The 20,607-nt window shown below is 41.6% G+C and overlaps 2 protein-coding genes and 1 non-coding gene across 6 annotated transcripts in view; 2 read left to right on the top strand and 1 right to left on the bottom strand.

Moving 5' to 3' along the window:
* Positions 1-4,864: 4,864 nt before the first annotated feature.
* RPL5 (ribosomal protein L5) lies at positions 4,865-13,945 on the top strand. Of its 2 annotated transcripts, XM_077824843.1 has the most exons (8): positions 4,865-4,998; positions 6,241-6,310; positions 6,407-6,522; positions 7,875-8,009; positions 8,470-8,672; positions 9,748-9,925; positions 12,916-13,004; positions 13,784-13,945. In XM_077824843.1, the coding sequence occupies exons 1-8, from the start codon at positions 4,996-4,998 to the stop codon at positions 13,881-13,883; spliced, it is 894 nt and encodes a 297-aa protein (XP_077680969.1). In that variant the 5' UTR covers positions 4,865-4,995; the 3' UTR covers positions 13,884-13,945. The 2 variants fall into 2 exon arrangements, with proteins under 2 accessions (XP_077680969.1, XP_077680968.1); XM_077824842.1 differs by lacking the exon at positions 4,865-4,998 and having other exon boundaries at positions 6,223-6,310.
* Positions 9,415-9,510, top strand: LOC144269709 (small nucleolar RNA SNORD21). The gene has a single exon (XR_013347015.1). It is a non-coding gene; the product is annotated as a small nucleolar RNA SNORD21 (small nucleolar RNA).
* Positions 13,946-16,962: 3,017 nt separating the features above from the next.
* Positions 16,963-20,607, bottom strand: part of DIPK1A (divergent protein kinase domain 1A) — a 40,526-nt gene continuing 36,881 nt past the window's right edge. For all 3 annotated transcript variants that reach the window (XM_077824839.1, XM_077824841.1, XM_077824838.1), the window contains one exon: positions 16,963-19,959. In XM_077824839.1, coding sequence (XP_077680965.1) covers positions 19,147-19,959 — 813 coding nt within the window. In that variant the 3' untranslated portion in view covers positions 16,963-19,146. The remainder of the gene's footprint in view (positions 19,960-20,607) is intronic.

Below are 20,607 nucleotides of genomic sequence, written 5' to 3'. Positions count from 1 at the left end.
AGATCAACCAAGTGGGGCTGGGGGCCACCTAACACAGTGAACACAGCTGCAGTGCAGACAGATAATTGCCACTGGCTATTGCCTCCTCAAGAGTGGCAGACTTAAGGCTGCGTTGACATGTACCTTAAGTCTGTATTTCCTGATTTTCAGAAGTTTAAAATACCTCAACTCTTCACTTGTGGTTCTGGAAGGGGACAAGGTACCACAAAACAAACTTAACGCTGCCTTAAGGATGGTTTTGTCAGTGACTATTACTGTACGTATGAGGGGGTAGCCATGTTAGTCTGTATCCACAAAAACAACAAGGAGTCCGGTGGCACCTTAGAGACTAACAGATTTATTTGAGCATAAACCTTGGTGGGTAAAAACCTCACTTCAGATGCATGGAGTGAAAGTTACAGATGCAGACATAAATATACTGACACATGAAGAGAAGGGAGTTACCTCACAAGTGGAGAACCAGTGTTGACAGGGCCAATTCGATCAGGGTGGATGTAGTCCACTCCCAACAATAGATGAGGAGGTGTCAATTCACCAGCAACTACACACCACACCACACAAACACTAACCCAGGAACCAATCCCTGTAGCAAACCTCGTTGCCTACTCTGTCCCCATATCTACTCTAGTGACACCATCACAGGACCCAACCACATCAGCCACACCATCAGAGGCTCATTCACCTGCATGTCTACTAATGTTATATATGCCATCATGTGCCAGCAATGCCCCTCTGCCATGCACATTGACCAAACCGGATAGTCCCTACGTAAAAGAATAAATGGACACAAATCGGACATCAGGAATGGCAACACACAAAAGACAGCGGGAGAACACTTCAATCTTCCCAGACATTCTATAACAGATTTGAAAGTAGCCATACTTGAACAAAAAAAGTCAGAAACAGACTTAAAAGAGAAACAGCAGAACTAAAATTCATTTGCAAACTTACCACCATTAATTTGGGCTTGAATAGGGACTGGGCGTGGCTGGCTCATTACAGAAGCAGCTTTGCCTCTCCTGGAATTGACACCTCCTCATCTGTTGTTGGGAGTGGACTACATCCACCCTGATCAAATTGGCCCTGTCAACACTGGGTTCTCCACTTGTGAGGTAACTCCCTTCTCTTCATGTGTCAGTATATTTATGTCTGCATCTGTAATTTTCACTCCGTGCATCTGAAGAAGTGAGGTTTTTACCCACGAAAGCTTATGCTCAAATAAATCTGTTAGTCTTTAAGGTGCCACCGGACTCCTTGTTGTTTTTACTGTAGGTAATCAAGCATTCCAGTGGCTGCAAAGAAGATGCACAATTGTGAGGGAAGGGTGCCTTCGCTCTTAAAAAAAGAGCCACTGTGGACAGAAAGTAAATTTCAAGCGGAAGACAAAGCTTAAGTGATCCAGGAGGAGGGGAGTGGGATTCCTGGGGAGGGCTGCGTTGGGACATTCCAGGAGCAAGGGAATCCCGCTGGGTGGGAGAGTTCTGGGGAAGCTTGGGTTATGGCGAGGGAGCCTGGAGAAGCTCTGGGAGGGGTGAGATGAAAGCGTGGGGAGCCAGGGGATCCCTGTGTGTGTCCTTCGGTGCCTGGGGAAGACGGGAGCCTGAGGACCTCTGAGTGGATTAACGAATAGACGCGGATGTGTGGGAGCCGAGGGGGGTTCGATGGGGAACCCGGAGCTCTGCAGGAAAGTCTAGAGAGACAAGCTAAGCAAGGTTTCAGAGTAGCAGCCATGTTAGTCTGTATCCGCAAAAAGAAGAGGAGTACTTGTGGCACCTTAGAGACTAACGAATTTATTTGAGCATAAGCTTTCGTTAGTTACAGCTCACTTCATCGAATGCATGTAGTGGGAAATACAGTGGGGAGATTTTATATACACAGAGAACATGAAACAATGGGCGTTACCATACACACTGTAACAAGAGTGATCAGGTAAGGTGAGCTATTACCAGCAGGAGAGCGATGGGGGGGTGCTTTTGTAGAGATAATCAAGGTGGGCCATTTCCAGCAGTTGACAAGAATGTGTGAGGAACAGTGGGAGTGGGGAGGTGGGGGATAAACATGGGGAAATAGTTTTACTTTGTGTAATGACACATCCACTCCCAGTCTTTATTCAAGCCTAAATTAATTTAAGCTACTTACAACACACACTTTGCTTCTCTACAAAAGAAAAAGGACACTAAACTATCTAAACTACTACATGCCACAAGGGGCCACAACAGTGATTCCCTTAATCCACCCAGCAATATTGTTAATCTATCCAACTATACTCTTAGCCCAGCAGAAGAATCTGTCCTATCTCTGGGGCCTCTCCTTCTGCCCCTCCACCCCCACGAACATGATACAGTTCTGTGGTGACCTAGAATCCTATTTTCGACGTCTCCAACTCAAGAAATATTTCCAACACACCTACGAACAACATGCTAACCCACAGAGACCTTCCTACCAACACTACAAAAAGAAGGATTCTGGGTGGACTCCTCCTGAAGGTCGAAACAACAGACTGGACTTCTACATAGAGTGCTTCCACCTATGTGCACGGGCTGAAATAGTGGAAAAGCAGCATCACTTGCCCCATAACTTCAGCCGTGCATAACACAATGCCATCCACAGCCTCAGAAACAACTCTGACATCATAATCAAAAAGGCTGACAAAGGAGGTGCTGTCGTCATCATGAATAGGTCAGAATATGAACAAGAGGCTGCTAGGCAGCTCTCCAACACCACTTTCTACAAGCCATTACCCTCTGATCCCACTGAGGGTTACCAAAAGAAACTACACCATCTGCTCAAGAAACTCCCTGAAAAAGCACAGGAACAAATCCGTACAGACACACCCCTAGATCCCCGACCAGGGGTAGTCTATCTGCTACCCAAGATCCATAAACCTGAAAATCCTAGACGCCCCATCATCTCAGGCATTGGCACCCTGACAGCAGGATTGTCTGGCTATATAGACTCCCTCCTCAGGCCCTACACTACCAGCACTCCCAGAGACACCACTGACTTCCTGAGGAAACTACAATCCATCAGTGATCTTCCTGAAAACACCATCCTAGCCCCTATCGATGTAGAAGCCCTCTACACCAACATTCCACACAAAGATGGACTACAAGCTGTCAGGAACAGTATCCCCGACAATGTCATGGCAAACCTGGTGGCTGAACTTTGTGACTTTGTCCTCATCCACAACTATTTCACATTTGGGAACAACGTATACCTTCAAATCAGCAGCATTGCTATGGGTACCCGCATGGCCCCACAGTATGCCAACATTTTTATGGCTGACTTAGAACAACGCTTCCTCAGCTCTCATCCCCTAATGCCCCTACTCTACTTGCGCTACATTGATGACATCTTCATCATCTGGACCCATGGAAAAGAAGCCCTTGAGGAATTCCACCGTGATTTCAACAATTTCCATCCTACCCTCAACATCAGCCTGGACCAGTCCACACAAGAGATCCACTTCCTGGACACTACGGTGCTAATAAGCGATGGTCACATAAACACCACCCTATACCGGAAACCTACTGACTGCTATGCTTACCTACATGCCTCCGGCTTTCATCCAGACCACACCACATGATCCATTGTCTACAGCCAAGCTCTAAGATACAACCGCATTTGCTCCAACCCCTCAGACAGAGACAAACACCTACAAGATCTCTATCAACCCTTCTTACAACTACAATACGCACCTGCTGAAGTGAAAAAACAGATTGACAGAGCCAGAAGAATACCCAGAAGTCACCTACAACAGGACAAGCCCAACAAAGAAAATAACAGAAGGCCACTAAGCCATCACTTTCAGCCCCCAACTAAAACCTCTCCAACACATCATCAAGGATCTACAACCTATCCTGAAGGATGATCCATCACTCTCACAGATCTTGGGAGACAGGCCAGTCCTTGCCTACAGACAGCCCCGCAACCTGAAGCAAATACTCACCAGCAACCACACACCAAAAACACTAACCCAGGAACCTATCCTTGCAACAAAGCCCATTGCCAACTGTGTCCACATATCTATTCATGGGACACCATCATAAGGCCTAATCACATCAGCCACAATATCAGAGGCTCGTTCACCTGCACATCTACCAATGTGATATATGCCATCATGTGCCAGCGATGCCCCTCTGCCATGTACACTGGTCAAACTGGACAGTCTCTACGTAAAAGAATAAATGGACACAAATCAGACGTCAAGAATTATATCATTCAAAAACCAGTTGGAGAACACTTCAATCCCTCTGGTCACTCGATTACAGACCTAAAAGTGGCAATTCTTCAACAAAAAAACTTCAAAAACAGATTCCAACGAGAGACTGCTGAATTGGAATTAATTTGCAAACTGGATACAATTAACTTAGGCTTGAATAAAGACTGGGAGTGGATGGGTCATTACACAAAGTAAAACTATTTCCCCATGTTTATCCCCCACCTCCCCACTCCCACTGTTCCTCACACATTCTTGTCAACTGCTGGAAATGGCCCACCTTGATTATCACTACAAAAGGTTCCCCCCCTGCTGGTAATAGCTCACCTTAAGTGACCACTCTGGTTACAGTGTGTATGGTAACACCCATTGTTTCATGTTCTCTGTGTATATAAATCTCCCCGCTGTATTTTCCACTGCATGCATCCCACGAAGTGAGCTGTAGCTCAGGAAAGCTTATGCTCAAATAAAGTTGTTCAGCTAAGCAAGGCCATTGGCAAGTGCTACGCGGCCATTCCCGGGAGCCGGAACCTTCCTCGGCACTCACGGCTCCGGCGTGCGGTTTCTCTGTTTCCCAGGAGGGGGCGCCAACTTCCGTTCGCGCCCCTGGAGTGCACGGCGGCCCTCTCTCGCGGCGACGACTCCCTCCGCCTCGTCGGCCAGGCTAGGTGCTGCGGCTGCGCAGTGGGCACGGCCTTTTCCCCCAGTGCTACGGGCTGTGGACGTTGCGCGGAGCGGCCCCCGGCCTAAGCCGAGACGGGACAGAACCTGGCGCAATGGTCAGTACCGCGCACCAGGGGCCCAGCACGGGTAGGGGGGATACGGGCTGGTGCCCCCGCGGCCGCTGCAGCCTCCAGCGCCGTCCCCGCCGGCCCGATGGACTCTGATTGGGGAGGCGCCCGGGCCCGGCTGCAGCAGCTTCCAGCGTGGCCTAATGGCCGCCCCCGCCGCCCGGGCCCGCTGCTGCCGGGACAGGGCCGGCGGCTCCCCGGGGACAGTAGCCGCTGGCACGGGCCTCGCACAGCGCCTCAGCTGCTGGCTCCTCAGGCCCGTGCCTGCCCCCCTCAGACCCGCTTCGGTTCCTTGTCATCGCCCCTTCTCCGCCCGCGCCGGTCTCCGGGCTATAGGGAGCGGCGGGCGGGGTGTCTCCGCCATGTGTCTCCGAGTGCGGCCGGCGCTGTGCGGTGGAGAGCGCCGGGCCATGTCTGCGGGGCTCCGCATGGCAGCCGGAGACGCGCATGCATGGCCCTGGCCTAGCGTATGGCCAGGCTGTGCTCGGCGCTGCCTCTAGCTGCGAGTGAGACGGAGGGATGGGGGGAGGAGCAGGTCACGGGGTGTTTCTGGTTTATATCAGCTGGGGGGTGGGGGGAAGCAAAGCACTTGCTTTTCGGTCTCTCTGGGTTGCTGTGAAAATGCGCTGTGCCCTCTCTAGCAACTGGCTGTTGGTCTCAAATTTGGCAGCGCCTGTTTCATACCAGTAGTCTTTTCCCCTCGTTGCCACAGGTGGGCTTTGATGCAAATGTGCCAGCTTAGTGTGGTCAGTGATAAGTAGTGGAGAGTGGTTGGAAGTTTTCTTATCATGTTGACATTAAAGCTGCTAATTGTCTTTTTGACACTATTATCTGGCTCAAAAGGTTACAGAGCATGTTTGATTGTGAAAGTAATTATGATTACATGGTAATTGATTAAATTCGTTTATTTGGGTAACATACTTTTAAGAAGCATCTAATTAATGAATATGTATACATCTAATGAGCCTCTGCTGTATTTCTCTACATAAATCCACATGAAATAAGACAATAAGATGTGCCTTAAGTTAGAATTTGAAGGTTGCTTTCCCCTTTTCCCTTGGGATAACTTCTGATTTTTTAATGTGTTTAGTCTAAGAAAACACTGTATATTCTAGCTTTTCAACCCCTCCTCCCGCCCCACAGACACTTTTTAATTCAGGATAGCCATCACTAGACTTCTTGGTGCTGTGATAATTATATCCAGTTGTAATTATGTTTTCTTTGTTCAAGGGGTTTGTGAAAGTTGTCAAGAATAAGGCCTACTTCAAGAGGTACCAAGTGAAATTCAGGAGAAGGAGAGGTACAGTTAATTTTTCCATAGCTCAAAGTAAACTATATTGATGTTTGTCCTTGTTGTTTGTTTCTCATGTCCATACTAAAACTATTGTCTTTTCAGAGGGAAAGACTGATTATTATGCCCGTAAGCGTTTGGTGATTCAAGATAAAAACAAGTATAACACCCCTAAATACAGGATGATAGTACGCATTACCAACAGAGATATTATCTGCCAGGTAAGGATTTCTTTGTTTACTTGGCTATGCCAAAGCACTGTCTTTTTTATTTTTACACTAAGGAGGGAAAAAAGCAACTCTGCGTTCTAAGGCCTGGTCTAACCACAGTTTTTGTAGTGGTATAGCAATGTGTGTTAGGAGTGTGATTTTTTTCATTCTAGATAAAGCATTGCAGTTATATCATGGATGCAGTTATACAGGTATAAATGTGCTTATTCCCAGATGGGGAATAAGCTCTCATGGTACAAATACAGTTGAACTCATGTAACTGCATCGACACTCAGAGGCAGTTCATACCCTCACTGCTGAATCAGAAATGAAGAGGTTTTCTTAATTTTGAGTGCTAGTTTTCAGTTCAGAATGAGGTGCACTGTGAACTATCCCCATCTTCCATAGGCAGAAAGAAGCAAGACTGACCATGTGGTTTTGACAGCTAGATTCTACTCGTTCACTGTTGTGGGGTCTCCTCACCCCCAAAGATTCTGTTGGCTCCAGAAGCAAATGTGCTTTTAACAGCTTGTCCATAAAATCCTGAATCATAGGATTTTAGTTGGGGATTGGTCCTGCCTTGAGCAGGGGGTTGGACTAAATGACCTCCTGAGGTCCCTTCCAACCCTGATATTCTCTGATTCTGTGACACCTTTTGAATTCTGTGTGAATAGACTTTCCTTGTCTGTGCAAAAGGACACTTTAAACTTGGAAACTTCATATAGGTTGTTTTTGTAGTCCTTAATGAAGACTATATCACAGTCCAAGTTTGTAGAAACCAGGACAACAGATAACTGCAATAAAAAAGTAGACTGTCTACAAATGCTGCCCATACCCCTTAGTCCTCTTCAAGTTTTTAAAAACACTTTCCTTCCTCTTGCTGTCTGAAAGTACCACACAACTAGGGGAAATATCTGAATGCAGATGAACGGTGAAGTTGACTAGATGTAATTGCTGTCAAATACACAAAGGTGAAACTAAGAAAATAACTGTTGTTGTCATCTTAACTATTGTAATGGTAGGGGGCGAGGCTCAGATAGAAGTGCCTGTTTCTATTTGTCAGTTTAGCTCTGATGCAACAGAAAAAGCAGTATTGAGGCTGCATTATCACACAGCTGTACTTCAACTCTACTTTTTTTTAAATTTTTAAAATTTTGTGGTTTATTTTCAAACCTTTCATCATCATGTTTTAAATGAGGAAAGATGAAGAATTTAGATCTAAACTTGTGTATTCCAAACCTGCATGTGGAGGTCTTGCAGTACTCCCATTGACTTTAGTAGGATTTCCACATGCAGACGGGAGGCAGGTTGAGCCCACAATATTATAACCAGTGTGAGAACACTAACGTTTATTTTGTTGTCAGATTGCATATGCCAGGATCGAAGGCGATATGATAGTCTGTGCTGCCTACTCTCATGAGCTGCCAAAGTATGGTGTGAAAGTGGGTTTGACCAATTATGCTGCAGCCTATTGTACGGGCCTGCTGCTGGCTCGCAGGGTATGTACCCACTAAACTTATATCTAAATGTCAAAGGGCTTACTTCAGTAGATGGGCAGAAAATAAAGGAGTCTGTCTTACAAAACAGAGGGTTCCACTTATGTATGTACCACTGAATTATTTGGAATTGTGTTCTAAATATTTATTTTAAAAAACCCTGAATTTGTAGATTGATTTGTTTGCCCCAATGTGGCTGTCTGATAAACATGGGTGGGCTAAAGTATGCACAGATTTATTTAGTGGTTGCTGTTAAAACCTTCTGAAGATGAGATTAGTATGCACTATTACTGAGAGAGCACCAGTGTAGAATACCTGGGTACTGCCACAAATACAGAACCAAGTTTTATTACGATTGTCTTGCAACATGAAAACACTTCCTTTTGGCTCTTAAATCAAAGAACCTAAATGTGGAGAGAACTCTGGAGGAAGACATACTTACACTGTACTGTTCCTGTTACAGCTTTTGAACAAATTTGGCCTTGATAAGATTTATGAAGGCCAAGTTGAAGTAACTGGTGATGAATATAATGTGGAAAGTGTGGATGGACAGCCTGGTGCTTTTACATGCTACCTGGATGCAGGTCTTGCCAGAACTACCACTGGAAACAAAGTCTTCGGTGCGCTAAAGGGCGCAGTGGATGGTGGCCTGTCCATCCCTCATAGGTAACTTAATCTCAGATAAATTGGTCAAAAGGGAGACTTCACATCTTTGTATGCATTTGTAGTGATATTTTAACTTCACCTTAGGTTAGTTAAATTCAGTGTGGAGTGACCCTGTTAATGTGGTAACTAGGTTTAATCCAAGTTGTATTTACTTGTTTCAGTAGATGTTATTGACATTCCTTCAAAGGACTCTTGAAGTTAAGGGAGAAAGATTAATGCTTATTTAGAGGTTACTAAAATACAGCAATATAATTACCTTCTACTTTGAGTATCTAGTGACTGCAATTAAACAGAATAAACACTTCCTACTGTTCATAGTGCCATAGAAACAATTTGTAGTAATGTGTAATTCTTTTTAAATCTGTCTTAACTCCTATTGTTGGACTTTTTATTTTGAGAAACTATGTACACCAGGTTCAAAATGATCATTGGCCTTAGGCCTTCTATACAACTATTAGTGGAAACTTGGACCAGAATCTAAAATCTATCTACAGTGGTGGCACACGTTTCTGTGTAGAAGTCCTGGCAACCTCTGCTTTAAGCTAAAATCAGTGAACGATCATGACTCAAGGTTGTCGTCTGCATTACCTAATTCTGATGTTTGTTGATTGCTTCTATGAATGCAGGTGTGAAAAATAGTCTGCAAACAGTCGCTGGGATAAGCTAATGGAAAAGGGGAAAGTTCAGTGTTGCTGCTTTCTTTTTTAGGCTGTCAGCCTTCTGTCTGCTCTTTAACTCGGCTGCTATATGATGATACCCCAGTGACTGAGCAGTCTGTAGTTGGTCCTCGGTCTGTGTATGACGTATGTCATTGTTTCAAGACGGGACTGATGGCAGCTGAGGATGTCAATTTGCAAGTTGATTTCTTAACTTTGCTTAGAGAAAGCATAATCTGTCAGCTGGTTTAAATTCTTTTTCGTTGGTCACGCTTTCCAGCTACCTGTCAAGGAGCTATATTGTATCAGTCACTTGAGACTTGTAGAATGCAGTCTCTGAATCTTAAAGAACTTCTTAAACCAACTTGGATTAGGTGATGTAAGATTCTAACCACTAACCTATAACTCGTGTTTCATAGTACCAAACGTTTCCCTGGTTATGACTCGGAAAGCAAAGAATTCAATGCAGAGGTTCATCGCACACACATCATGGGTCAGAATGTTGCAGGTTACATGCGTTACCTGATGGAGGAGGATGAAGATGCTTACAAAAAACAGTTCTCCCAGTATATAAAGAACAATGTAACACCTGACATGGTAAGACATTGTTTGTCTGTAAATTAATTGCATATTAGTAGTGGCACTAAAAGATAATGTCTTGTTTAAAACTTATGCTAATAATGCAAATACTTTGTAAAATAATAAAGTGGGCCATATAGATAGCATGTTATCAGACCAGAGTGGTACTTCCAATGCCAGGCCTCTGCAAACCTAGCGATATGATTCTTAAAAGTTGGACACGTTCCCTGAACCAACAGCTGGTAATGAAGGCCAAATATATGACCTCTCTTGTCATACTACATGCTTCATCCACCAAAAAGATGCTAAAGGTGTGACCTGCTATCAAAAAGCTTAACAGCTTGTTAAATGTGTTGCTTGACAAATATCAGACCAAGGAACTATCTACTCCTTTCCATGACACTGTGTTCTACCAGAATAATTTGTTACCCTTCCTCCAACTAACTCTTCCTTGCCAATGGTTTCTTGCCTGTCCTACTGTTACGTTTTTTACTTGTTTCCCTGTCACTCCTGATTCTCTGAGAACCTTCTGTTTGTATCACTTGAAAAAGCTGATTAAATAGCAGTACAATGTGAGAACACTATATATAGCCCCTTGTTAATTTTTAGGTATTATTTTGGTTTCTTGTAAATCATTTTGTCTTAACGTCTTGTCTTAAAATAACTCCAACTAAATTTTAGTGTACTAAATATTTAAGAAATTCCATGAAAATTAGTGAAACTTTGGCATTTATAATCTTAACTTCTATATTCTCTGAAGCAGTTTATGCAGTTTATATTGCCATGAATTCTGTAGTCAAGTCGTCTTCTTACAGTAAGAACTCTTTCTTATTGCCCATACACTAGATAGGCTAAAGAGCTGTAAGCTTTCAAAATCCTTTCAGGGCTGACCAACGTACAAATTTTTACTGAAATAACTTTGGCTGTGTCTACATAGCTGGACCTGTGCCGCTGTACGGTCCCCTGTATGGCCACTCTGTGCTGGCAGGAGAGAGCTCTTCTGCTGGTATAATTAAACCACCCCCAACGAGGGTGGTAGCTGTGCCAGTGGGAGACGCTTTCCCGCCAACATAGCACTGTCCACACTGGCACTAATCTGCATTAAAGACTACTAATGGTACACTTCCATGTGTGCAGTTGCCAGGAATATACTGCAGTCATGAAGGGAGGGGAAATGTCTCTGAGATGTGGTTTAGATGCATTCCATGTTTAAAGAGAACCTCTATATTAGACAAGAAAACTTACCTAAAGCAGTCAGAATTGTTCCTTAGTAGTGGCTTAGTCTAGTGCATAGAGCACTTTATGGGAAGTTGTGGCCCTGGGTTCTATTCCTGCCTGTACCACTGGTATGCTGTGTGGTCTTGAGCAAATCACTACTGTTCTGTGCCTCAGTTAGCCCATCTATAAAATAGGGATAAAGATGTTAACCTCCTTTTTAAAGCACTTTGAAATCTGCCACTGAAAAGTGCTATTTAAGAACTAGGAATTTGTAGTTCCAAATTTGCTAAGGTGGAGGCTCTCTGTTTAGAGATGGGCTTTAGTGCAGCTATTGTTTGTTTCCCTTATCTCCCACAACTAAGTGATTTCTGATGGGATCACCCAACACCTAACTGATAAATTCATCAGTTGCATGGCTTAAGAATTAGGGACCCAGACTCTGCCATTCTCTCACCCTTGCATTAAAAATAAAATTTCTATCTTTATTGAGCCACAGCTGTACAAAACACTACCACTATTGTGAAAAAGTGCATGTTTTTTAGTTCAGATTACTTCATTCACACATGGCCATTGTTGTAAATCACTAGCTTGAACCAAAACCTGACTAAATGTTCCCTCAGACACGTACAGTCTTTTGGAGAAACTGGAATGACTTGAGTTTTCCTCCTTTGCCTGGGGCATACTAAACATTCCAGTTTCATTTAGAGAACTTCCTGAGCTAGTTCTTAATTTAGGTTGAGGAAGGAGACATTTTGCAAAAGCGATGCACATAACATGGATAGACTTCAGAGAAAGGGTGATCTAGTGTTTAGGATGCTTGTCCTGGGTTTCATGAAACTCTGGTGCAAATCTCTGTTCCGCTATAGACTTCTTGTGACCTTGGCCAACTAACTTAGTCTCTCTTTGCCTCTATTCGCTGCCTGCCACAGGTTTTGTGAGCTTGTGAGGTGCTCATGCTATGCTATAGTAACTGGTGGGACCATCTAAGCACCATAGATAGAGACCAATGAGACTCTTCCCTGTAAAGAGAAGGTTTCTTGGGATTCCAAAGCTAACCATGCTCTTAGCTGAAGGATGACTTTTTTTGGGGGTAAAGTCCTATCTCCAGCGCACAAGAGTGCACTTCTGGTTAAAGGGTGGCATTTGATGTCAGCAGCATTTCTAGAACTTAAGACAGGTTGCAGAAGAAAGTTTCTAGTGTGAAATCTGTAGTGCATGTCTGTGCACAATTCCTGTGGGTGTTGCAGGCTTATTGTCTTTTTAAGGCACTCCTTTGAACTGAATCTTAGGCTTTGTCTACATTGGCACTTTTGTTGCTCAGGGATGTGAAAAATGACTCCCGAATGACAAGTTTTAGCAACGAAAAGTGCCGGGGTGGGCAGTACTTCGTCAGTGGGAGCCACATTCCGGCGACGAAGCTGCTGCCCCTTGTTAGATGTGGTTTTTATTTGTCAGGGGAGAACAAAGAGCGATCACACAGCGCACCTCACAACATTGCTGTGCTGCTGTAAGGTACGCAGTGTAGACATAGCCTTGCTCTGTCTTAAGTTACTTCTAAGTTACTCTTTCTGGGAAGAAAACTTAGCACCTTAGGAGGCTGTGTTCTGTTCCCAGTCTGGTTTAGCCCTCTCTGTAGGACTGTTACAGATGTTGAGAGATCACATTTGATGTCAGTCAGTATTCCTTCTCTACTCACTGGTATGTTCTTGGCAGTGGGATAGCTCCCAACTTGTATGCATTGAGTGAAGTTCTAACATTCATGACTATGGACTACATTGTATTTCTTGCAGATGGAGGAAATGTATAAAAAAGCCCATGCTGGTATACGGGAGAATCCAGTCCATGAAAAGAAACCCAAGAGAGAAGTCAAAAAGAAGAGGTAAAATTTTTTCCTTCTTTGAGTTAGATATGCCTGTTACAAAGCAAATTTCTGGAGCTGTGGCATTAATGTTAATTCCTCCAGTCCCTGTTTAGTGTTAAAACTAACTGGATGTTTCAGAAATGATCTAGGACAGGGGTTCTCAAACTTCTTTGCACCGTGACCACCTTCTGACAACAAAGTTACTACATGACCCTGGGGGAGGGCTGGAGCCTGAGCCCTGCTGCCCTGAGTGGGGGGAGTGGGGGCTGGAGCATGAGCCCTGCCACCCTGGGTCGGGGGAAGAGGTGGCCATTGCCCAAGCCCCATTGCCCTGGGTGGGGGTGGAGCTCAGACTTCAGCTTCAGCCCTGGGTCCCAGCAAGTCTAAGGCTGGCCCTGGTGACCCCATTAGGGATCCTGACCCACAGTTTGAGAACTGCTGATCTAGGAACATAACCGGTATACTGCATCAGACTGGTGGTCCATCTAGGCTAGTCACCTGTTGGACAGTGCTGCCGCCACACACCTTAGAATTATTTCCCTTGGTTGTAAACTGGATACTATAGTGAAAAACATGGTGCACTTCCATAATGTGACCAAACCTTGTTGTGATATACCAACTAATCCATTGCCTCAACCACTGAAAGAGTGCTATAGAAAGTACTCTCTGAAACACTATTTCCTAGGCATAATAATATAAATCTCACACACATTCCTTATGGTCATGTAAGTTCTGGTGTTCTGGCACTTAGATTTACTATTACTGCCATGTGTATTTATACCGTGTTTGCATTGCAGATGGAACCGTCCTAAGTTGTCCCTTGCCCAGAAGAAAGATCGTGTTGCTCAGAAGAAGGCTAGCTTCCTTCGGGCCCAGGAACGTACAGCTGATAGCTAAGATATCTTCCACAATTTTCTATGAAGACTTTGATGAGTACAATAAACTTATTGAACCAGCAACTGTGTAGCATTGGCTTATTGACATTTGATCTAAAGATGCTTTATCTAAATGAAAGTCCAAACAAACTGTCTGAAAAAGAGGCTTACAAAATATTCTACAGCATTAGAACCATGATGACTGTCTTCAAGGTAACTTAGTATGTCTAAGGATCCAACTTACTGTATTTCACAGATCACTGGATAATGTTGTAAAGTTTCATTTTGTCACCTATTGACTTCCTCACCCTGTGAATTTTTGGCACTGGCTCTATTTCTCAGTACACTACCTTTGTCTAGTTCTACTGGAGTTTTAGCTTTATGCATTGGAAATGGAAAGTAAGATGAGATTTTTTTAAATACAGTTTGCTAACAAGTCATAGGCGTTGGTGAGTCTAGATAACAGCCAAAAGAAAATTAGTGTTAATTAAATGGGTTTATGTACGTACATGATTATCCATTCCTCCTAACTAAGAATGTATACTTTACAAGAGACACTGATTGCCACTATTAACTGCACACACATGGCTGCGCAAGTCAGAAACCGTGCCTCTGTCTCCTCTTTGTTGCCCCAGCGAGGCTGTGGTCTGGTCCTTTAAGAACCTGCTGTACTCTGCTTAGTGCTGTGAGACACTCTCCCATGGCATGAAAGCCCTTCTCCTCCTCCTCTTGGGGCCACACCTGGCTGGGAGGAGGTGGTGGGACAGCTCCTTTAGCAACAGCTCTGCAGTATCTGCCCAGTTCAGGGAGGCTCTGGAGTTGCAGTCTGAAGGGGCCAAAGCATCACAGCTGCCCAGCAGTTGGTTTGGAAGTTGCTCCTGGCAGAGGGGGTTGGAAACCACTCTTCTGGAGGAGTTTGTTTGATGCACACAGAACCCTTGCAGAGACTCCTAGCTGGCACATCCCACCCTCAGTTTTGTCCTTGGGCAAGTGTAATCTTGTTCAAGGACAAAAATGTAGTGTTCAGTGGATTTGGTAGCCCACTCAGTATCAAGAAAATGTAAAAGAATATTGGTGGCAATGCTAGTGTATGAGCTTTCTTGCAGAGTTCTTCCAGTTCATTAGCAACAAAGTGATACCATTATTGCTGTGCAATGAGAAGATGCATTGAATGATTTTTTTAAAAAAGTTATTCACATGAAAACTAGATAATTGAAACAGTGGGATACCTTGAGTTATGAATTATCCTTCCAATGTTGATTTTAATCTCTAATGTTCTTTGGAATATCCAGTTTCATTTGGAGCAATTGCTATTGAAGGAAAGATGTTGAACACTAAATAAAACCAAAAACTAGTACTGCCAATCGCATTCTTACTACAGGCTAATTCCATGTTTTAAAACCTTGCTTACATTAATCTGTTCTTGCCTTTTAACTTTTCATACTGTTAGTGGAATTAGGAAACTATTGAACAGGATTGTCTTCCAATTAAAATTAAGCAGTAATGAGCTCATTAAGGAAGAATCCAATTGTTAAGTGAATTTACTGCAAAGGGAAAAAAAAAGTTTTAGAGGCTCTGTTGGGTGTGGGGCGAGAAGTAATGGAACTGGTGTAGTCTGTTTTTAAACAAACTACTGAATTGACAATAAATTATGTAATCTAATCTGTTATTTCAAAACTTGCAAGGTTACCTGGAAATTCCTCTGTACACACATGTGAAGAACTGCTCTTGTACCTTGCTAAAGGAAAGGTACTAGTTAAATAACAGTTCTAATATTATGGCCACCTGCAGTGGGAAGGGGGTGTAAAATGTCATGATTTAAGTATTTGCACTGCTGTAGTTTTTGTAAACCCACTCAAAATAAGAACCTCCCTCTAACTCTACTATTGAAACAAAGTTTCATTACCACTAGGTGCCACCATTCCCTCCACTAGCAGTCTAGGGTTTTATAGTGAATGTGTATATCACACAAGAGAAGCTATAGCATCTCAGAACTATTCCCTGTAGGGGAAAAAAATAATAATGGTTTGCCCTGTAACTGCTTGTCTTAATGAGACTTTTGGGATAAATTTCCAATCTGATGCACAAGTCCTGTACTCTGCAGAAGCTCAACCTAAATTTGTTAGCAGCTTTAGTGATAATTAAATGTGACTATCACTAATATAGCACCTGGTATTAAGTTCATTTACATGATCCCCATATTTTTGGTTTTAGTATCAGATTTTTGGGGTCTCAGGTAGTTTGATTAGAGCTAGCTACACTGATGCTACACTGGTTTACACGGAAGCTGCGTTTTGTTACCCAATCATGAGAGTTGGAACTTTTTAAACAAAAGCTCTGGAGCATGATTCTACAACTGAGTAACACGGTAGGGCCTGCTGGCAGGCAACTCAATTCCACTGGCTACCCCAACTAAGGGCAGGGGTTAAAAGCATCCAGCAATGCTTTCCATTCTCATTTGTTACCAATTTACACTATTTCCAGTGAAAGACTAAGTGGGAAAAAGGTGCCCAAGGTTGTTGACTAAACTAATCTGCCAGTAGTCTGTTTCAGACAGCATTTTTTTAAAATGAAAAGTGAATTTGTAATAGTACTTAAGCACATGCTAATTTTAGGCACATTAGTCCCACTGATTGCACTTGCTTAATTACCTTGAAGAGAGTCCATAACCTAATGCTTCAGATGCTTTTTGTAATATTTAGTTGGCACAATAGGAATTTATACTTGATCTTACAAATGATCAGTATAGATTACTACAGTGCTTGCATTTTCAAAACATTTGAGTTAAGAGCTCAAGTCCCTTGAAACACTTTAAATAATTCAATTGAATTAGTCATCCCTTGATTACACTACTATTAAGAATAAAACACCCATTAATTTGACTCTCTGCCAATGACAATGGACAAACAAGATATGATTTATGTATTCAATCTAAACGTTTCACTGGGGTTCAGTTACATGACTTTCTCCTTTTCTATAATTTAAATTAAGAATCAAATTGAAGCTGGACATCTGAAGTTATTTTAAGATAAGCTTTCCTTTTAAGAGTTTTTCAAACACCCAGTGTTAATTTATGAATAAATACTGCTGTAAAAGAGGGAAAGGATTCCTTTGATTTATTGTAAACAAAACTCTAAATGAAAGCTCCTGGTGCAGTAACAATCAAAATGTACAATAAATTGCATTGTCGACAAGTTTCCAGTTATCCAAAAAACATTTAAAATATCCACACTATTTCGTTCAATAGTTTCAATGCATAATAGCCATAATAGGTTTCACATTCAGATTATCTGGTAAGAAAATGATATACTTAATGTTTGGTTTCTTTATTAGTTGCAGATATATTAACGCCTCCTCTTGGAAGGCAGATCAGTCAATTTTAAGGAGACAGCAGAATGCTAGATACTGTGCAAGAGTCAAACAACTGAATATTTACAAAAAAGCAAAATTACACCTACAACAAGAGAATTAATACTTCGGACAGCATACACGGAAGGACAATGGATGATTTTACCTTCTCTAAGTATGTTTGTTATATGCCTTCGTGAACAAGAATTTTGTTGAATCCAGATACTAATAATAATTTAAGAAGCGTGTTTAACACAAAAGACCTGCAAAGCAGTAAAAAGAATTAACACACTTTAAATAACACTTTTTAAATAAAAGGTTTTTTCCTCATCTCCCTTGAACAAAAGGTAGAAGTGAATTAAGTGCGTACAAAGGGTTAGTAATGGATGAATACCAAGCAGTGTTCACAAGTGCTTTACACACACACAGATTTGCAAAGTCTCATTTGTGACTCGAGCCACTCCTGAGCAAGGTCAAACTGTGTGGAATGTGGACAAATGGGAGTTAAGATGAGATTTCAAGTTATTTCCCTCATGATCCAAGTCTAATATTCACTCATTGCTTCAGAGGTGCAGAGAATAAACCTAGCACCCTGTAAAAATTTAAACAAGAACATGCTAAGGAGAATATTTCCAATAATAAACTAATTATTGATTTAATGCTTAGGGTAAAGATGGGCCCAAATAGAAACAAAAAACTCCATATATGAACACCTCCAAAGTTTAGGGAAATCCAAATCAGGCTCTAGATTCGATCCTGTGGCTTAGGCCTAGCTCTAATTTAGACATTTCTTAAAGTAAACCAGGAAAGAGTAAATGCAAGGCTGATCTTGCCACACAGCCTTAGCTACAAAATCAAACTTTTAGACTAGATCAGTGTTAGAAATGTAGTTTTAGATACTTAAGTCAAACTAAGGACTCTAAACCTTTACTATGAGGATCTCCATTATAAAGGCTACCACACTGCAGCTACCAAAACTATTAAAGTTCTTTAACTCCTGACCTTTTTAGAATCACCTAGTCCACAAAATCCCTGGCTTCAAAACTGGCTACTGCTTAACTTTCCTTATATCTTACTGACATTTCAAGACTCAGGCTTCGTAGCTTCTCTATTTCCCCATTGTGTAATGGTATATTGTTGCTCTAGTATATGCGACTTTTTAAACATATAATACATATTTTAAAATCTTAGCTTCCAACATGGCATGTTGTACCAGGACGTTTAATTAAGAACTTTCAGCTAATGTAGTAACATTCAATATATATGTAAGTATGAGGTAAAAAAGTGTATACAAACAAAATCTAACTAAAAATCTCTCATACTAAAATACCCCGTTTTCTGGAATAAATTTTAATTGTCACACTGAGTTTAGCAATTTAAAAATTTTCCATTGTGCAAATTCTGCCATGCTAAGTTATTAGTAAACTTCATCCTCAAAATGTTCACTTCATTCAAAAGAGTCTCTTGGACTCAAGCACATTATTTCTAATAGTGGTGGGTCTTTTGGCTAGCATTTGTAACACTACTTGGAAAAAAATAATTCAGTGGATATTTACAAATGAATGATGCTAGTCACAGCATTAAAAAAAAAAAAGTTAAAATTAGTCAATATGGTAGCACAGTGAATATTGACAGCAGGAGACCCCAATTTAGGGTCTTCTGCCAAAGTGCAAGGAGAGGGCAAGCACATGGTTTTTTATTTCCATGATAGAGCATTCTAACCACAAGGCTCTTGTAACTTCTGCCAGACAATTCATTAAGTGGCACATTCTCTCTCTGAGAAGCACTGTAATACTAGTGTTTGCTGGAGTAAGAGTTAGGAAAGTTAATGAATTCTGAGCTAAGAAGAAATATTTTAAAAATGCCAAAGATGCTTTTGATAAAAAGTGGTAAATCTCCTATAGTGGCAACAATGTTTTCTTCTGTGGTTAAAGATACTAAGAATCATTTGTATGGGATATTTTCTTCCACAATAAAGTTTTTAAGTTGTTTAGTATTAAAGAATGTTCCATTTCCATCTGGTTTGCTGTGACTTTAAGGGCAATACAAGAATACAGTTGTTTCTCTAACTCTTCACGTATTTCTGATGGAGCACCGCAAAGCAGATAGTCTTTTAGTAACTGGCATACTTTTGCCAAGTTGGGCTGAATTATTTCTGTGGTACATTTCATTTTACTTTGGTCGCATAGAGTTCTACAGTCTGTACCATAAACACAGTCCAAGTCAGACTCACAGTGACGATCTTTAATTAATTCCTTCAAATTAATTTCTGGCACAATTTTTCTCATGTCCACCATTTTCAAGTCATATTTATCATTATAACCCAAGTTTTTGGCACTGGTATCACACATAAGAAAATTCCCATAAGGTCCATGAAAAATGTCTTCCACAAATTCTAAAAGCCCTATAGCAATTTTTGCCTTTCTAGGCCATGATGGAGTAAACCACTGGTCCATGCTTCTTCTGAAACTAGAGGGAATGAAAAGTTCTAAGATCCATGGAAGGCTTATTCCATAGAGAGAGGTATATTCAACTCTTTCCATCACATAGAGATCGCCACAAAACCCCATCAATTTTGGGGTGTGTTCTTTATCCTGGAGGATCACCATAAGTAGAAACTCATTTAGCTGCAGAAGAGCCCATGCCGACTTTGCTTCTGGTAAGGAAACTCGACCATCTTTGTTTCCATCAGCAACTGACAGGATGAGATTAACCAGTTCAGAAAGATTTCCCTGTTCACCCACCTTTCTCTAGAAAAAACAAATATATATATTTAATTCCTTATACTTTTTTTTTCTAAAAACTATTAAACTGGTTATGTGTCCTGTGTTTTTATATTCGGTGAAATATTTTACCCATTCTACTCAGCTGCATGTGGAACCTACAGCAGTGTCTATGGTCATGCTCTGGTTTTTCTGGTTTCACTACACGATACATACACAGTGCTTTTTGGGACTATACTGAGTAGTCCTTTCATGTATATGGTGCACTGACAGTATGTGTTTTCTTCCTTTTCTAAGTCCTAAAACTTCGCACCTTGTCCTCAGTAAGAGTCTTTAATTAATTATGTTAGGTATCTTGTAATTAGAGCTGTCGATTAATCACAGTTAATTCACTCAATTAACTAAAAAAAATTAATTGCGATTAATTCCACTGTTAAACAATAGAATACCAATTGAAATTTATTAAATATTTTGGATGTTTTTCTACATTTTTAAACATATTGATTTCTATTACAACACAGAAAACAAAATGTAAGGTGCTTACTTTATATTATTTTTTATTACAAATATTTACATTGTAAAAATGATAAAAGAAATACTATCTTTCAATTCACCTCATACAAGTACTGTAGTGCAATCTCTGTATCGTGAAAGTGTAACTTACAAATGTGGATT

The sequence above is a fragment of the Eretmochelys imbricata genome, chromosome 8 (genome assembly GCF_965152235.1).
Source record: "Eretmochelys imbricata isolate rEreImb1 chromosome 8, rEreImb1.hap1, whole genome shotgun sequence".
NCBI lineage: Eukaryota > Metazoa > Chordata > Testudines > Cheloniidae > Eretmochelys > Eretmochelys imbricata.
Note: the sequence above shows the minus strand (reverse complement) of the source record. Positions and strands in the feature narration are given on the sequence as shown.

Coding starts and splice junctions, on each gene's coding strand:
- RPL5 (XM_077824842.1), top strand. CDS start 6,223: ATGTTTTCTTTGTTCAAGGGGTTTGTGAAAGTTGTCAAGAATAAGGCC. Junction 6,311..6,406: donor GAAATTCAGGAGAAGGAGAG/GTACAGTTAATT, acceptor TTGTCTTTTCAG/AGGGAAAGACTGATTATTAT. Junction 8,673..9,747: donor GGCCTGTCCATCCCTCATAG/GTAACTTAATCT, acceptor CGTGTTTCATAG/TACCAAACGTTTCCCTGGTT.